We start from the raw sequence: 17,671 nt of genomic DNA on the forward strand, positions 1-17,671 counted from the left end.
AAAAAAAAAAAAAAAAAAAAAGAAAAAAAAAAAGAAAATGGCATAAAACAAGACCCAGGGTGAAAAGCAGGTTCTGCAACAGCGTCACTCAGTTTCAAAGTCTGTAAAAACGAATCAAAGAAGCAAGTCCCGTCCTTGATATTCTATAGTCCATCTTCTAAAACCGACGGGAGTGCAGACGCTTTTGGAGAGATACAATCCCAGGAACAGTTTTGTTGTTGTTTTCAAAAGGCTGCCTTAGATGGCCCCCCGAGATTGAGGCAGGCTTCCTTTAATGTACTCAGAAACATAATGAACAGTTGCCTTACACCTAAAAAACAGCCTCCGAACCCTCACAAAGCCAATGTCATTCCAATTAATCAACACCTGAAGATAAGAAGATGAAAGAACCGGCTTAGAGTTGGGGAAGAATTAGGTAACAGCTAATAAATCCTTGTTATCTTTTTTTTTCTGAGACAGAGACTTGCTGTGTTGCCCAGGTTAGAGTTCAGTAACCTCCGCCTCCCAGGTTCAAGCGATTCTCCTGCTTCAGCCTCCTAAGTAGCTGGGATTACAGGCACATGTCACCACACCCAGCTAATTTTTTGTATTTTTAGTATAAACAGTGTTTTACCATGTTGGCCAGGCTGGTCTTGAACTCCTGACCTCATGATCGTCTGTCTCGGTCTCCCAAAGCGCTGGGATTACAGGCGTGAGCCACCAAGCCTGGTCATAAATACTTATTATTGTATGCCAAGCATCTAATTAAAAGAAGAATAAGAAGGAAAAAAGAGACCAAGACTGCCAAAAGGAACAAGATAGAAGGGGTCTAAGGTCTCATGGGGCCTCATGTGGGTGATGTTGCTTCTATTATTAACTCTGAAGCTTCCTAGAGAGAGGAGGGACTGATGATGTGAAAGCCACCTGCTAATCTAAGTCCTCACTAATAAGCAGGAGACCAGAGCCCTTGAAAAACAAGGGGAGGACCAACCTATAATACATGCCCTTACTTCAACAAAGTGCTATCTAATCCATTCACTAACATGAATAAAACAAACAGTTAATAAAACATGTTCACTAACATGAATAAAACGAACAGAAGCAAATCCCAGAAAGCTAGTTTCCACGTTTCTTAAGAAGAAAATCCAATCTGTTTTCTCCTGAACCTCCAAGAGGATTATATTCATCCCTCAAACATGTGAGCTTCAAGCTTTCACATCACCAAGATTGCTTCTGTATTCCTCTCACTGGCCAAGAAACACAAGCAGGGACACAGGAGCTAATCTATGCTGTGGCAGCATCAAGGAGTTCTGGCTCACACAGCAGCCCCTTTTTCTGTTAAGCATTAACCACTATCAAATATCTGTTTCTCTCCACCCTCCCAAATATACTCCCGTTTGTATCATGTATGTGCATTATTCTGAAGGAACAAAGAACACAGCCAAGGTATGATCAACTAATGGCCTCCAAGAAAAGCAGCTGATACTTACTTCGCTGCACTTCTCAACATGATCTAGTTTTATGACTATTTCCGTGTCACTGCCTCCTCTGCATCATGAGGAGCAACCACAGGGCAGGAAAAAGAAAGTATCAAAAAGGACTCAGCATGTCAACCAATCACAGTGACAGTAGCAAAGACCAAGGGGAAGATGGCTGACAGTGCTGGTGGTCTAGGTGAAGCCACTTCCAGCCCAGTGACTTACCACATATCCGTGTCAGGCCCAGGTGGGAGGGGCTAGCTCTAAAGGGGAACACCGCAATCCTGGGAGCCCAGACACAGATGTCCACAAGAGGTAAAAATTCACATTAATTTAAAAAGGTGACAAGACTCGTCCCTCAATTCAGTCTCCTCCACTGCTCCCTTTTTCTTACCAACTTGCCAAAAGGCCAAAGGCAAGCCTAAGGCCAGCGTGGCCAGCCTGTGTGGCCCCTTGAACAGAAGCAGCAGTTGGCTGGATGGGGAGTGCTCCTGACAGGGGCAGAAAAAGGAGCCACTTACCTTAAATCTGTCAACAGCCACCGAGGCTTCTGAGAGGGACTTCACTGAAAATGGGGTTACTTTCAAAGCAAAAGTCATGGAATTGAAGACTGTCACCACTGTGAAAGCCTGAAAATAGAAGAAGCTGTGCCTGATTATGCCATACAACTACAGTAGCATGACACCATCAATTTCCTCAGGTGTTACAAAGCCTGCAACTTGACTGTCAGATGTTACTACAAGTCAATTACATTTCTTTTTTTTTGAGATAGAGTCTCACTCTGTCACCCAGGCTAGAGTGCAGTGGCACAATCTCGGCTCACTGCAACCTCTGCCTCCCAGGTTCAAGCAATTCTCCTGCCTCAGCCTCCTGAGTAGCTGGGATTACAGGCATGAGCCACCACGTCCAGCTAATTTTTGTATTTTTAGTACAGACAGGGTTTCACCATGTTGACCAGGCTGGTCTCAAACTCCTAAGCTCAACTGATCTGCCTACCTCCACCTCCCAAAGTGCTGGGATTACAGGCATGAGCCACTGTGCCTGGCCACATTTTTTTTAAAAGTCAAGTTTTGGGGACCTTCAATTAAAATTGTCAGTAAATATGAATCACAGGATGTTCTGTAATTTCAGAATTAAACTCAAACGTAGATTGACTGAAAAGAACTCATACACGATTTGTGCGTAAGGGCTCGCTGCTCCCCATTCTTCCACTTCCCAGCTTAATCCTATGAATGAAAAAATACCTACTAATTCTTGGGGGAACCTCCAGGTCCAGTAGGAGAGGACCAGGAGGACCAGAGCATCTCCACATGTGGCATTGCCTTTTTTTTTTTTTGCGACGGAGTCTTGTTCTGTCACCCAGGCTGGAGTGCAGTGGCGCAACTTTGGCTCACTGTCACCTCCACCTCCCGGGCTCAAGTGACTCTCCTGCCTCAGCCTCCCACATATGTGGTATTTCTAAGATGTTCCCCATCCCTGAGGGCTCCCTGACCTGTGCTGCTGTCAGATCGAAGCCCAGGGTCATGTGAACAGAAAACGTCACTACGCTGGCGATCACCACCACAATGGGAGCCACGCCCACAGTGATGCTCTGGAAGTACCCGGCTTTTTCCAATATCCGACGCTCCTCCTCGCGGATTTCTATGAATAAAAAGCAAGCCAGTTTCAAAGAAAGTTAAAAGAAACTTTGGGATGTTATTCTTCCACCTCCACACAAGACTCCATAGTCTCCGGCCACCTTTCAACACCCATGACTATCAGTTCTACCACTAAAGCTGGTATATAAGGCTGAGGTTTGAAATGGATCAAGTCACAGGATGAATCTAACAGAAAGCAGTCACTCTACATGAACACAATGATCATATTTTATGATACCTTTTTCTGATTCTTTTTATAAATTTCTTATTTAGAGAAGGAATGAACACATTAATGGTACCTACAATTGACAGTTTCGTTTGCTGACCCGGTTGTTTACTTTTTGCCTAAGGAATTATAGGAAAGACAACACAATGGCACTGGAGAATTAAAAAGGGACTAAGAGGCCGGGTGTGGTGGCTCACGCCTGTAATCCCAGCACTGTGGGAGGCCAAAGCAGGCAGATCACTCGAGGTCTGAAGTTCGAGACCAGCCTGGCCAACATGGTGAAACCCCATCTCTGCTAAAAATACAAAAATTAGCCAGGCATGGTAGACACCCTTGTGATCCCAGCTACTTGGGCAGCTGAGGCAGGAGAATCACTTGAACCCAGGAGGTAGAGGTTGCAGTAAGCTGAGATTCCACCACTGGATTCCAGTCTGTGCAACAGAGCGAGACCTTGTCTCAAAAAAAAAAGGGGGAGGCGGGGGAGGCAACTAAGATTTCCTAGAGTGCCTGCTGTATGTTGGCAGTAGGAAAGAAGCTTCCATACAAAAAAGCAGTAATGACGATTACATGAAGATAGGTGAGATATAATTTTTATAGGCAGAATGATTTTTCTTAAATATCTACAAAATCAACCCACTTATTAGCAAAGCAACCATAGAGTACTAAAGACCATGGAGCAGAAAGTAAAACAAGAAAATGGTAAAATACTTGTTTTTCAGACAAGGGCTCGCTCTGTTGCTCAGGCTGGAGTGCAATGACACAATCACTGCTCACTGCAGCCCCAACCTTCATGGCTCAAGCCATCCTCCCACCTTAGCCTCCCAAGTAGCTGGGACCACAGATGTGCACTAGCATGCCCAGTTAATTTTTTATTTTTTGTAGAGATGAGGTGTCACTATGTTGCCCAGCCTGGTCTCAAACTCCTGGGCTCTAATGATCCTGTCTCTCCTTCCAAAGCGTCGAGACTAAAGGCATGAGCCACCTTGCCTGGCCACTATTTTTTTTTTTTTTTTTTTGAGATGGAGTCTTGCTCTGTTGCCCAGGTTGGAGCACAGTGGTACAATCTCAGCTCACTGTAACCTCTGCCTCCTGGGTTCAAGCAATTCTCCTGCCTCTCAGCCTCTTGAGTAGCTGGGATTGCAGTCTGTGCCACCACACCCAGCTAATTTTTGTATTTTTAATAGATACAGGGTTTCGTCATGTTGGCCAGGCTAGTCTTGAACTCCTGACCTCGTGATCACCCACCTCAGCCTCCCAAAGTGCTGGGATTACAGGCATGAGCCACTGCATGCAGCTAATGTATTTTTTAGTAGAGCCAGGGTTTCACCACGTTGGCCAGGCTGGTCTCGAACTTCTGACCTCTGGTGATCCACGCACCTCGGCCTCCCAAAGTGCTGGGATTGCAGGTGTGAGCCACTGCACTTGGCAAATACTTAATTCTTCTAAGAGGCTATGCAATGACCTTAAAGGTATTACCACTGCCTGAGGCACTGGGAACTATCTTCACGGCTAGTTTGTAAGTCAACATAAAAACACTGAACTCCTTACTTTAACATGTATTATACACCTTGGCCATGTGTATAACAAGCAAGAACACACTTTTCAAATACATACATACAGGTAAAGACACCAGTCAGGGGCTGATAGATGAGGGGACTCTCAGAAAAAAGATCATCAAACTATAGAATCAGCCAGAAGGGACCAGCGGCAGCCATCCTGCCATCAACGTGCTGGCAGATGTCCATTCAGAATCCATTTGTTCCACTCTAACAGAAACAGACTTGCTGCTGAACAAGGCAGCCCCATCCACTGCTGGGCACCTCCTGAGTGGTTACCTCCCCGGACGCTTCTTAACAGTCCTCATAAACAGAAGGCAGATTCCAGAACTGGACATCGTGCTCCTGAAGGTTACTTAGTGAAAGGAAAACAGCTGCCTTGCTCTGAACACTATTTCTACTCCACCTAGCATGCACCTACTGTCTACCAGCACTGGACGCAGTTCTCGATGAGGTTAGGGTCCACCAACAGCCAACAGCCCATCTCTTTTATTTAGATTAAGTATCTGTGTGCTTGTTTTTAAATATCTGCTTCTTAAATTTCACCTGTTGAAGGCCCACTGGTTCAGCTTGTGTTGGCATCTTTCTGAACGCCCATCTGTGCTATTTCTCATAGCTTTGTTGGCACTTACATATTTGACAGAGCTGGGACCGGCATCCAGCCATCCTGCCTCCCAGCTTACCCTCAGGGTCACAAAACACTTCACCAGTGAAGCCACAGAGTAGAGTGGGCAATGGTGGAGCTCTCGGTGGTAATTTGACATTGTCTCTTGTGAAAGCCTCATGACCAGGCTGAAAAATCATGGGCAGAATGAGAACATACACAGAGGGCTCTGAAACTGAATTATTCTTAACTGGCTGTGTTTTAACTGGGAGAAACCACCATTTTCCCAGGTCTCAATTTCCTCATCAGTGAGATGAGGTTATGGGTTGAAACCTCTAAGATCTCTTTTGAACACAAAGATTCTATGATATCGTGTCCTACAATACTAGACACTAGTCCTAGTACCTAATGTGCTCAGAAAGCAAAGTGTGTGAATGATAAGACCCAAAGAATGCAAAGTCCTTCCACTACACACACACACACAAAGTCTTTAAACTCACTTTGAACACTTTGAGAAAACGCTTTGACCCAGGCATACATTTTAATGAATTTAATGTAGGTAAGAACTTCATTCATCTTCTGGACACGTTCATCTGTGGCGGCCACGCATTTTCTCCTGAAATATGCCGTGAGCCGTGATGCAAACATCTGAAAGGAAAAGTGATGCCATGACAGATTAAAGCTCACTCAAACTCGAGAACTGCGTGATCCGCTTAAGGTCATTCTAAATAAAATGAGCATATAATCCTGTTTGCTAGGATGGGCCAAATGTTATGTAGTTGTATTGCCTTTAATAAGAGTGACCTACTGAATTGTAATAAAATGTTACTGAATTCTTATCTCTTTGTAAGGCAAGGAAGACAAATAACTATTTGCTCTCGACAGTGACCACAGGTACTGAGTGCTCCAAAGGGGAGGCAGGAAGGCCACATCACTTAGCAGCAACTCCATCGCAGTGACTCAAACACTCCTACGTAAGTGGGACAGGGCTCACCTGCTAGCCTTCTCATTCAGACCCTTTTTCATGCAAGTGACACCTTACCTCCTCTCAAGTCAAAATTCTGTCCCCATGGAGCAAACACTGTCTAGCTCTAGATTTAACCTGCTTTGAGGAAATTTCCAATCAGAGATGTGAGACCTCAGCAATGCCTACTATAACCCAACGGAATTAACTCATCTCTTAAGGAGAAGCTGCCAAGATTCAGCTAGGAGGCTTACTCACCATTGCTGGATAAAAGAGGATAAAAACAGCTGATCCCAGGAAGCCTGTTGGTCCCAGAATAATTACATTATAAATCATGCCTAAGATGGCAACCACAGGTCCTCCAGCCAGCAGGCTGCCAACGGCTGCTGCCTCAAACATCCTCTGCCCGTCGTTGGAGCAAATGTTGATGAGCTGTAAGATACAAAGAGCAGTGAGGGGACCCTGCGAGGACACGGGTCATTTGTCTCAGGAGGAAGATAAAGGACAAGGCACGGCCCTAGAGGATCGAAGCTCAAGCTAGGAAGTTGCTCTTGGCTGTGAAGCAAACACCCCTCACTCACCTCACCCAGGGATTTCTCTTTAATGTTCTTTAACTTAAGGATCTTCTTAAATGCCATGGTGAGGATGGCCCCCCGCAAGCGGACACCGGTTCGGTAATTCAACGCCCAAGTCAGTGCAAGCGACCAAGACCGCACGATTTCTGTCAGAAGGAGGCCCAGGACTAACAACAAGCTGTACTGCAGGTTAGACTCTGTTGCCTGGGTATACTCCAAGAGGTGTTTCACCATGAAGGCCTACAGGGAGAAACACACACCGCTGTCAGCGTCTCCACGACATTCGCACACAATGCTGTAGTTTTATGTTAAGTTAGAAAGAGTAGGCAGCTCTACTCAGGGACCAGTATGCAAGCAAAGGAAAACTTTGGAGGACCCGATTATGACAAGCCGCCTGCAGTAGTAATTTACTCAGGGCATTCTGCAGGAGCTAGGTCTAATTGAAAACTTTCTTCCTTATAGGACACCATCAAAACCATTACTCTTTCTAATGTAACATAAACCTATCCATGAGCTGAAATTAACTCTAAACACATGGTCATTCAAAAGTATAGCTTTGACCTTATTCCAGTATCTCCACACATGGATACATTTCTTTACATGAAATTAAGACCTTTTTTTGGATTGTTTCAAACGTGCTTATTTGATAAAAAGGAACAGTGTACCTACAGTTGTACTGGGGAAGAGTGAGAAGTGCATTTGCAAAACATTCCTGAAAATAAACATCAGCAGTTTAATAGTACAGAAGAGAGCAAACAAAGCAGGCTATCAAAAATCCAGAGACCCTCCCATGGGCCCGCCCCACTCCCGACTCCCTCCCAAAAATGAAAACATGTTACCTCAGGTAGCATATGTCTAACACCACCTGCAGAGGGAAGGCAGCCAGCCCCCAAGAACCACCGAGTGCACCTCCAGCTGAGGTCCTGCAACGCCGGAGCACACACTCACACAAGGCACATTCAGCAACAGTATTAAATAACCAGGAAGCGGGAAGGAATGTACTTTTATTGAAAATGAAAAAATATAAAAGCACCATCTTCAAAGAGCATCTCACAAACACTGTACAGCAGGTGAAGCATTGCAGTAACATACATTAGAACATACAGAGTCGAGTTATACAGGACTAGCCATCTAACAGGTCATCTGGCCTCCGACGGCTGTTTAACGACACACAGTAGAAATAGAGAATAGAACCCATATCTGCTTCCAGAGTCCAAAGTAGTATACCAGGCTGACAGCACTCAATCAGTGAGGGCTCTTGAGGTTGCAATGATTCTGCAATGGAGTAGGTTCTCTAGGAAAAAAGACCTTGCTGCTAAGGAAAGAGAATTAAAAACAAAACAAAACGAAAAACTCCCCCAAAGAGGTACTGTGCTCAAAATGGCTGGTGCTGGCGGTGCACTAAGCTGTGAGGAATTACCTCTGCTCGGGACAGAATAAAAATCCTAGGCCTCAAGGAAAAACTGCTGGCATCCTTCCAAGTCTTTTCAAGTCCTTGCATCTAAAAATCAATCTTGACAAAAATGAAACAAAACAAACCACAACAAAAGAAAGCCAAACCAATCCCCCACCCTAAAGGAAGAAAAAATTAACGTGGAGCCCATCCACCCCTACCCAGGTTCCTCATAGCAAAGGTGACTGCAGCTGTAAGTCAGAGCTGAACGACAGACAAAAATGGAGGCCGGACACAACGGTCCGGAGGGAGCTACGCTGAATTCCAGACCCAGACTCTCTCTGGGTTAATTTCTTGTTTTTCCTGAGATTAAATTAATACCAGATGTCCACTAGGTCCTAGGAGATCCCCACCCATCAGGTTTTTGCCAAGTCCCAGAAAATAACCTGATCATATAGAGACTTCAGATTCCAAGAACTACTGTATTCCATCTCTCCCCTCCCTCAGACTGTTAGGGTTATATCCATTGCTTGGGTCACCACTGTTTCCAGCCGGGTTGCTGGTTTACTAGCAAGAAGATTGGCTTCTTTTCCAGTATGCAATCCAAAATGTGGAACTGAGTCATGGGGCCAAACCCCCTTTTCCTCACGTGAAGCAACTCAGTAAGACGCGGTGCAGTGAAGCCTGTTCCCACGCACCTCGGCACTGATGGAGCAGTCTCCAAAGGAAGGCTGAAAGGACAGCAGGTGGTTGCCTTGGGCTCCTTCCTCCCCATACCTTTAGAGTGCCATTTTTCAGCACTGGCTAATAGCATCAGCACCTCCCAGAGGGGAGGAGCAGGGAAGGTAAGAGACATAGTGAATGTTTATACTATTCGAAACTTTCAAAGGGGGGGAGAAAAAGGAAACAGCAGATTAAAGAAGTTCCAACACATTGGGTTTTTTAAAAGCAATGACATTTCAAACCACTTTTTAGGAGATAATGAAAAAAAAAAGGTTTTCATGAAAAATCCAACCAAAATTTTAGTCTTTAAAAAGTTACAAATTTATCATTTTAAATCTAAACAAACTGGAAGAAAACTTGAGACTGTTAGCATAGCTGTCTGGCTGTGGAAAGCATTCCCAGTGAATAAACATTACCTTACCTGAACTCTTGGCGAGAGATTCTGCCCAGCTTGACTCTCTCATTCTGACCGCAGAATACAGCCATCCTGAAAATTCTAAAGAACAGCTTCTGTCACTGGTACCACTACAGAGAGACTCCCCCCAAATCCAGATCCTGACAGCACCAAGCAAGCTGCAGGTGGAGAGAGGTTGGCAGGGTGGGAAACTTACCTCTCTAAGGGTTTTACACTGTTCTTTCCCCAAAAGGCCCTCGAGCAGAGTTAGCATTCACCAAGAGATGGCACTGCAGGAGGTGGCCATCTCTTGCAGCTCTACGGTGTGATGCTAATTTTTTATACACAGATCATAGGTCAGGCCTGGTCTTTTAGAACTGTCTTAATCCAACAAGGCCCCAGGGCATCTCTGTCGGTGTAGGAATGTGGCCACATGTGTTGGGTCAGGGCCATACTGTTAGAGACTGCGGTACCCCATGAACACTATGGCCCCCGGCACCCTCTACATACAGCGCTAGTGCACTGGTCTCACCAAAGCCTTGGATCATCTTGGTGCATAAATGTCAGCATCAAGCCAGCAGGTGAAAACAAACACAACAATCTGATTGTGTTTCATTTGTTCTGTGTATGGCTACCAAGGTTCAGTGAAACCCGAGCGGGGACAAGAAATAATAATGCTGTATTTGGGGAGGCCGTATGTGGGCGGTCTGTTCTCACATAGGTTTCTGTGAGAACAGATTAAGCCAGTTTGAAAGTCGTGCCAGATTAGAAAACTTGCAGAAATCTAAAATGGGTGTTCCTCAAAAGGATTTAAGTCCACAGACAGGAGGTTTACTCACTGCTAGTATTAAACCGGCCTGGTTTTTCAATTTCCAATTAAAAAGAAATGGATCAGAACTGGAGTTCCAAAAACGAAGTCTGTATTGCTTACACTTTTAAAGCTATAAAAGAGACTGTGGATGGGTCTATTGCTTTCTCAGTTCTAGGACAGAATCCCATGAAATAACACTGGCCTTAAGGTGCTCTTCCCTGAAAAGGCAGAGAGGAGAAAAAGCATGCTGCTGCTTTCCTGTTAAAGGAGGGCTCTTAGCTTTCCCTGGCATCTAGAACAGTTTCCTAGAGATTAGTATCCCAGTGTTCTGCACCATGAATGAGAGACTGAGGAATATACGGATGTTCAGGGGAGTGACTGTAACGCCACCAAGCTGAAGATGCATAAGTAACTTTAAAAAAAAAAAAAAAAAATCCCAACAATCCATGGAATTTTTTCTAGAGGGGAGCCAATGAAGTTTTTGCATTGGCCAAATGGAATCAAGAAAGCCCACGATCGCTTTGTTCAGAAAGCCTCCACATGGTGCTACCCAGATGAATGAATTCTATGAGATCGGAGCAGCCACCAGCCCTGTAGTGAAACAATGACAGAAGCTCTTCTTGGGGGAAGCTGGCTCTATGAAAATGTTTGCCATTTTGGTAAATAACGTAATACAACACAACGTAACATAACGTTTCAGTTACATGGTCCTTCTTACTTAAAACTTTTAAATAAAGTATGTTAGTTGGTCAATTATTAATAATATAGAAACCCAACACCAGAAAAGTAGTGCTCTCTGCTTCAGAAAAGAGATCAAAACTTTAACAAGAGGCCATCAAACATTAAAAAAAACAAAAATAAAAACAAAATTGCAAATTAGTTTTACCTAATCGCCATGCATCTTAGGCACATACTTACCAAAACCATGAACCTCCGGCTTACCCACACACGGAAAATGCACAGTACAAGCAGTACTACTGCTCCGATGCCTCAAGGCAAATGTGTAGAGAATAGATTTAATCAAGGTCTCAAGTGTAAGGCAGCACAGCAGGCGTAAGAAACAGGTGCCCAGGAAACAGACTGAACGTCAAAGGCTCTCTTATCTACTCTGCATCAGTACAGACTGGGGGAAACCACGGCTGCCACCCCAACGCTTGCCACACAGTCACACTGTAAGCCAGACTTAAACAGACTCCAGGTCAGACTCTAAAAACCTCGACCGTCCTCTAGTTTTCTCAGGGCTTATTTGCCACGGACCCGCCAAACACGTGATAACTGCCTCTAGGCACTCGGTATGTCCCCGGCGCCTGGCTCACCAGTCCGGGCCACACGGCGTGCTCTCGCCCACTCACAGCACTGCGAGACACATCTGCCTGCACCAACTGTCACTCCATGTCAACACACAACCGAGAAGCACAGTCCTGTGCAGAGCTGGAATCCGCTCCGTTTCACCCCCGCCCAGGACATCCAGCCAGTTACACGTCTTCTCTGGCAACGCTGCCCTTTCATCCTTCCAGCTGTTGCCAAGCCACCATTCGCTCCAATATCCATCAACCCCTTTCAACAGACCTGAAAGCATCTCTAAGACTGCTACCTAGCCCAAAGCTGAGCACAACCCCTGCAACAGAATCAGAGTGTTAGAGCAGGCCGTGGCCGGGCCCCTGGAGACTGTCGGAAAGGATGGTTAGAACTTACTGGTCCACTGAAGCCAGCCAGCTGCGTGATCATCAGGCACACGATGGACAGGATGAGCCTGGTGCGGCAGAAGATCCACACAACCCTTCGCAGGGAAGCAGCGTCTGGCCCAACTTCATTCAGCTCTTCTTGCCACAGTCTCTCTAGTCTTAACAAGGGCACATGTCCTCGTTACACATCTCCCCGGGAGGAAGGGCACACCTAGCTCCCCGCCTGGCACCACTTTTTGTCTCCAGGTTTTGCCACCACTCACACAAGTCTCTCCTTTACAATTATGTACATGGTCTTCACCTTCCGGGAAAAAATACCCTTTCTGGGGAACTTCACATTTACCCTGTCTAGGGAGCCTCTCAGGATACAGAAAATGATGAGAGCAAAAGCCTTCCTTTCCACCCAGGAAAATTCTCCCTGAATGCAATTTATTTGTGAATAAGAACTTCCTTTCTCAGGGGCCCCCAACCCTTTCTGAAGGTTCCTGTGGTAAAGTGTAAAGTTGTAAACTAGATTGTAATCATGACAATCAGCTACCACAAAAATGTATTCTGTCACAAGGCAGCAACATAATCTCCCTGCAGACTCAGGAAGAGAAGCGGGGCTGAGAGAGAGAGAGAAAGCCCGTGGTTAAAACAGGATCAAAGGTGAAATAGGAGATAAAGCAAAAGAGCAAAGAGAAAGTCATCCCCAGGCCGCCCCCCTCCACTGGACAGCTCGGCTCTTTAGAGACACGGAGCTGTGGACTTCACACTCCTAGCTCAGGCCCTGCCCACCTGGCATGGGGGAGATGAGAATGGACCAGAGGCGCCTACCTTCTGCAGTTCACGTCAGAAGACTCGTGCTTGGACAGAGACCATACATCTTCCATCGAGAGCTCCCCCTTCTTGTGGGCCACACGAGCCAGAGAAGAAAGCCATGAAAAAGTCATACAGGAGAAAAGCCCAGCATTGTCCACTGGGTGCTGGTGTCTAAGGAGAGAAAACCGAAATCACAAAGCTGTCAATACGCACGGAGAGGGCAGCCCATATTTAAAAGACACTGTTTAGGCTGGGCGCGGTGGCTCATGCGTGTAATCCTAGCACTTTAAGAGGTCGAGGTGGGCACATTACTTGAGGTCAAAAGTTCGAAACCAGCCTGGCCAACATGGGGAAACCCCGTCTCTACTAAAAATACAAAAATTAGCTGGGTGTGGTGGCGGGCGCCTATAATCCCAGCTACTTGGGAGGCTGAGGCAGGAGAATGGCTTGAATCCGGGAGGCGGAGGTTGCAGTGAGCTGAGATCATGCCACTGTATTCTAGCCTGGGTGACAGAGGAAGACTCTGTCTCAAAATTTAAAAAGACACTGTTTAGTGAACAGAGCTCTTGACTAAAGACAGGTCTCCCCAGCCAATCTAATCTTAGCCTGAATGTTCAAATAGGCCTCTGATGCTTCCCTGTCATCACACAGCATGGTGTCTTACTTGGAAGTAGTCCGGATGGGCTTCAGAGCACTCAAGCCGTGATGGTACTTTCCCTTGGGATGCTCCTCGTCCAGGATTCTGAGCTGAGAGTGCATGGAGACATCCAGAGAGAGGCCCTCAGCTCGGGCTGCTGTTTCCAAGGCATCTTGGCATTCCACCTATTCCAGCAGATAGGGAGAAAGTCAATAGCACAGTGAATACACAGGTGAGAGGCAAAGGGAACTGATGGAATGGCTCACATTGCAAACTGGCCTCATCTGAATTGAGAAATCCCAAGGCTCAGGAGGTTAAACACTGACTTTGTAATTTGAACCCACTGGGGAACATTAAGCTAGATATTTTAAAATTTTAAACTTTTTTTTAAAGCATCTTTAAGTTTTACAGAAAAACTGAGCAGATAGTACAGAGTGTTCCCATATACCTCCGAACCTCCCCGTCCACCCCATCTGTTTTCCCTATTATTAACATCTTCTATTAGTGTAGTGCATTTGTTACAACCGATGAGCCAATATGAATTCATTATTAACTGAAGTCCACAGGTTACATTAGGGTCCACTCTTTGTTTTTGCTTTTTTTTGAGACAGAGGAGTCTCACTCACCCAGGCTAGAATGCAGTGGCGTGATCTCGGCTCACTGCAACCTCCACCCACGGGGTTCAAGTGATTCTCCTGCCTCAGCCTCCTGGGTAGCTGGGATTACAGGTGCCTGTCACCACACCCAGCTTTAGTAGAGAGGGGGTTTCACCACCTTGGTCAGGCTGGTTTTGTACTCCTCACCTTGTGATCGGCCCACTTTGGCCTCCCAAAGTGCTGGGATTATAGGTGTAAGCCACTGTGCCCGGCCCTGTTTTGTTTTGTTTTGTTTTTGAGATGGAGTCTTGCTCTGTTGCCCAGGCAGGAGTGCAATGGTGTGATCTTGGATCACTGTAATCTCAGTTTCCTGGGTTCAAGCAATTCTTACGCCTTGGCCTCCAAGTAGCTGGCGTTACAGGTGTGCGTCACCATGCCTGGCTAATTTTTGTATTTGTAGTAGAGACCAGGTTTCACCATGTTGGCCAGGCTGGTCTCAAAATCCTGAGCTCAAGGTGATCCACCCTCCTCAGCCTCCCAAAGTGCTGGGATTACAGGCGTGAGCCACCATGTCCGGCTTAGGGGCCACTCTTTGTGTTGTACTTTCTAAAATTTACGTTTTTATTACCAAATGTTTTAACTTCTGTTTTCCAATATGGATTGAGAGTCAATTAATTCACTACTAACTACAAATCTGATTGCCCATTTTCTATGACAAAAATTTCCATCAGCCCCAGTTAAACAGCCCTGCCAAGCAGGAAGAGCCTGGATGTATACATGCCTCCCCTGCCTCATCAGCAGCATGGAGAACAGAACGTGAGTTCGCATCCTGACTGCACGGCTGAAGAGCTCCAGAATGCACTTCCTGCAGTGTGCAGCAGAGGCACTCATGAGCTGAAACATAAAGTTATATGTACTTACTAATTTAGAAAGCGTATAAATATTCACAAATTAGATTAACAAAAGTGCATCCAAGAGTGCATTCTCAGTCTGACGGTAGCAGAAGAGGGTAGGTCAAGAATCTTAACACGCCTATCCCCATTTACTCTAAAAGTAATTCAAAAGTTTATACTTTTTTTTCTGTTGTAGAAGCAGAAGTTTCATTTTCCTCAATTTTCCCGTTTTCCTTTTCTGTCTTAGCAGTGAAAGTCACATTATTACAAATATTTCCAGCAACTATTGTGAAATAGTAAAAAACAGACCTCAGCTGGGCATGGTGGCTCACGCCACAATCCTGACACTCTGGGAGGCCAAGGCAGGAGGATCAATTGAGAGGCATTTGAGGCCGCCCTGAGCAACATAGCAACACACCATCTCTACAAAAAGTAAAAAAATCAGCCAGGCATGGTGATGCATGCCTGTAGTGCCAGCTAATCAGGAGTGGAGGCAGGAGGATCACTTGAGCCCACCAGTTGGAGGCTGCAGTGAGCTATGATCATACCACTGCACTCCAGCCTGGGTGGCAGAGCAAGACTGTCTCTAAAAGAAGGAATAAAGCAAGGGGAATAGATCCCCATATCAAGAAAAAGCTAAGTGGTTTAGCACCTAACACACCAAGCCTTGTAGAAAACAGTCTATTTTTATACATCACCTCTTCTCCCACCAAAGAATAGAAGCAACTTAAACAGTAACAGAACTGAAAGGGTAGAATTTTGCATACAGGGTCAGCTGGATGCCTGGGCAGACCAAACACGATAGCTTTAGTTCACAGCACAGTTAAGTATCTTTGGGTAACTTCTTGGTATTAGGAAGGCACATAGCCCTGCAAAGCACACAGTCAGACCAGTTTCAAGAGAATAATAATACATGACAAGAGTCAACAACAAGAAACGCAGTCGCTCTCATGTGAAGCCCTTACGATAAGGCCAACACTTGATTTAGTGGTTAGGGACTACGGCACTTATTAATGAAATGAGGACTGCTGAGATTCAAGTACATTACAAAGGTTTTTCTTACTTATAAGCTGCATATAACCACAAAGAGAAGGAAAAAAACTACTGGGTTGAGAAAGGAGAAAGATACACTAAAAATACAGGCACACCTACTCTGAGTGAGTAGAATCCGGGAATCCGTACAGAGTATGTACAGAATGTTACAGGGACCAACCTCATTTGAATATCCAAAGCTTCAGAAGACAAAAGATTTGTAAAATGCCACTTCAAATATGTATTGGCTATCTGCCAAAATGGAATATATGCTGGGCCATAAGGCAAACCTCAACAAATCTCAAAAGACCGACATTATGTACACATGCACCCTGACCACTTTAGAATTTAATTAGAGCTCAGTAACAAAGATTTTTAAAATCTCCAAATGCTCAGAAGTTATGCAATATACTTCTAAGTAATGTAAGCAAAAGAAGACATCAAACAGCCCTGACAATGTGTACCTATATAATCTCAACTTCCCAGGCGGCTTGAGGTGGGAGGATTGCTTGAGCTCAGGAGTTTGAGGCTACAGTAAGCTATGATCTCACCACTACACTCCAGGCTGGGCAACAGAAGGAGACTCTCTTTAAATAAATAAATAAATACAGAAGGAGACTCTCTTTAAATAAATAAATAAATAAATAAATGAAATACATTAAATGGAAACTAGAACACAATCTGCGTTCAACAGAACGAAACTGCATCACATCAACAACTCTGGGACGCAGCTGCAACAGCAGAGCGAAATTCTCATCTCTTTAAAAGCATGTATTAGAAAAGAAAAAAAAGAGGAGCTTTAAGCTAGGGGTTGACAAACATTTTCTGTAAAAGGCCAGATGTAAATATTTTAAGTTTTGTGGGCTAAGAGGCAAAATCAAAGATATTAAGTAGGTACTCCTATTACAAGAGAAAACAAATCTCCACAAAATGTTGACACAACTCAGATTATAATAATTGAGTACAATTTTTTGTAATACAGATCTCCTGATGAGAAGAATGAAAATCTTTTAGGGGGGAATAACATTTCATGTGTACATGATGTCAGACTTTTGAGATTTGTTGAGGTTTGCTTTATGGCCCAGCGTATATTCCATTTTGGCAGATACTCAATGTATATTTGAAATGTTATTCCCCCATAACTATTTATAACTATTTTAACTGGGTTTAAAATAGTTTTCCCTTTCATCAAAATTGATTGCAAATCTTCATCTATGAATGCTGATTTGAAATAAGATTCTACAATTCTACTTCCGCAAATGTCTTCATGAAGGTACTGCTGGGCTGGGTACAATGGCTCACTCCTGTAATCCCAGCACTTTGGGAGGCCAAGGCAGACAGACCACCAGAGGTCAGGAGTCTGAGACCAGCCTGGTCAACATGGTGAATTCCTGTCTCTACTAACCATACAAAAATTAGCAGGGCGTGGAGGTGCACACCTGTAGTCCCAGATACTTGGAGGCTGAGGTGGGAGGATCTCTTGAACCAGGGAGGCAGAGATTGCAGTGAGCTAAGATCATGCCAGGCAGGTGGATGACGAGGCCAAGAGATCGAGACCATCCTGGTCAACATGGTGAAACCCCGTCTCTACTAAAAATACAAAAAAATTAGCTGGGCATGGTAGCTCACGCCTGTAGTCCCAGCTACTCAGGAGGCTGAGGCAGGAGAATTGCTTGAACCCAGGAGG

At 45.0% G+C, this 17,671-nt stretch overlaps 1 protein-coding gene across 6 annotated transcripts in view; it reads right to left on the reverse strand.

Moving 5' to 3' along the window:
• The window catches only part of ABCC5 (ATP binding cassette subfamily C member 5), a 94,172-nt gene that overhangs the window by 49,859 nt on the left and 26,642 nt on the right, over positions 1-17,671 (reverse strand). For 4 of the 6 annotated variants that reach the window (XM_017538308.2, XM_017538312.2, XM_017538310.2 and 1 more), the window contains exons 3-10: positions 13,491-13,648; positions 12,842-12,997; positions 12,036-12,183; positions 7,026-7,259; positions 6,703-6,876; positions 5,981-6,128; positions 2,950-3,098; positions 1,979-2,086 (exon numbers count right to left, since the gene is read on the reverse strand). In XM_017538308.2, the coding sequence (XP_017393797.1) occupies positions 1,979-2,086; positions 2,950-3,098; positions 5,981-6,128; positions 6,703-6,876; positions 7,026-7,259; positions 12,036-12,183; positions 12,842-12,997; positions 13,491-13,648 (1,275 nt within the window). Of the gene's footprint in view, positions 1-1,978; positions 2,087-2,949; positions 3,099-5,559; positions 5,578-5,980; positions 6,129-6,702; positions 6,877-7,025; positions 7,260-8,007; positions 9,144-9,556; positions 9,632-12,035; positions 12,184-12,841; positions 12,998-13,490; positions 13,649-17,671 lie in introns of those variants that run through there. The other 2 variants (XM_017538316.2, XM_017538313.2) reach the window with 2 other exon arrangements.

This window comes from Cebus imitator, unplaced genomic scaffold (assembly GCF_001604975.1).
Source record: "Cebus imitator isolate Cc_AM_T3 unplaced genomic scaffold, Cebus_imitator-1.0 Scaffold111, whole genome shotgun sequence".
Taxonomy (NCBI): Eukaryota; Metazoa; Chordata; class Mammalia; order Primates; family Cebidae; genus Cebus; species Cebus imitator.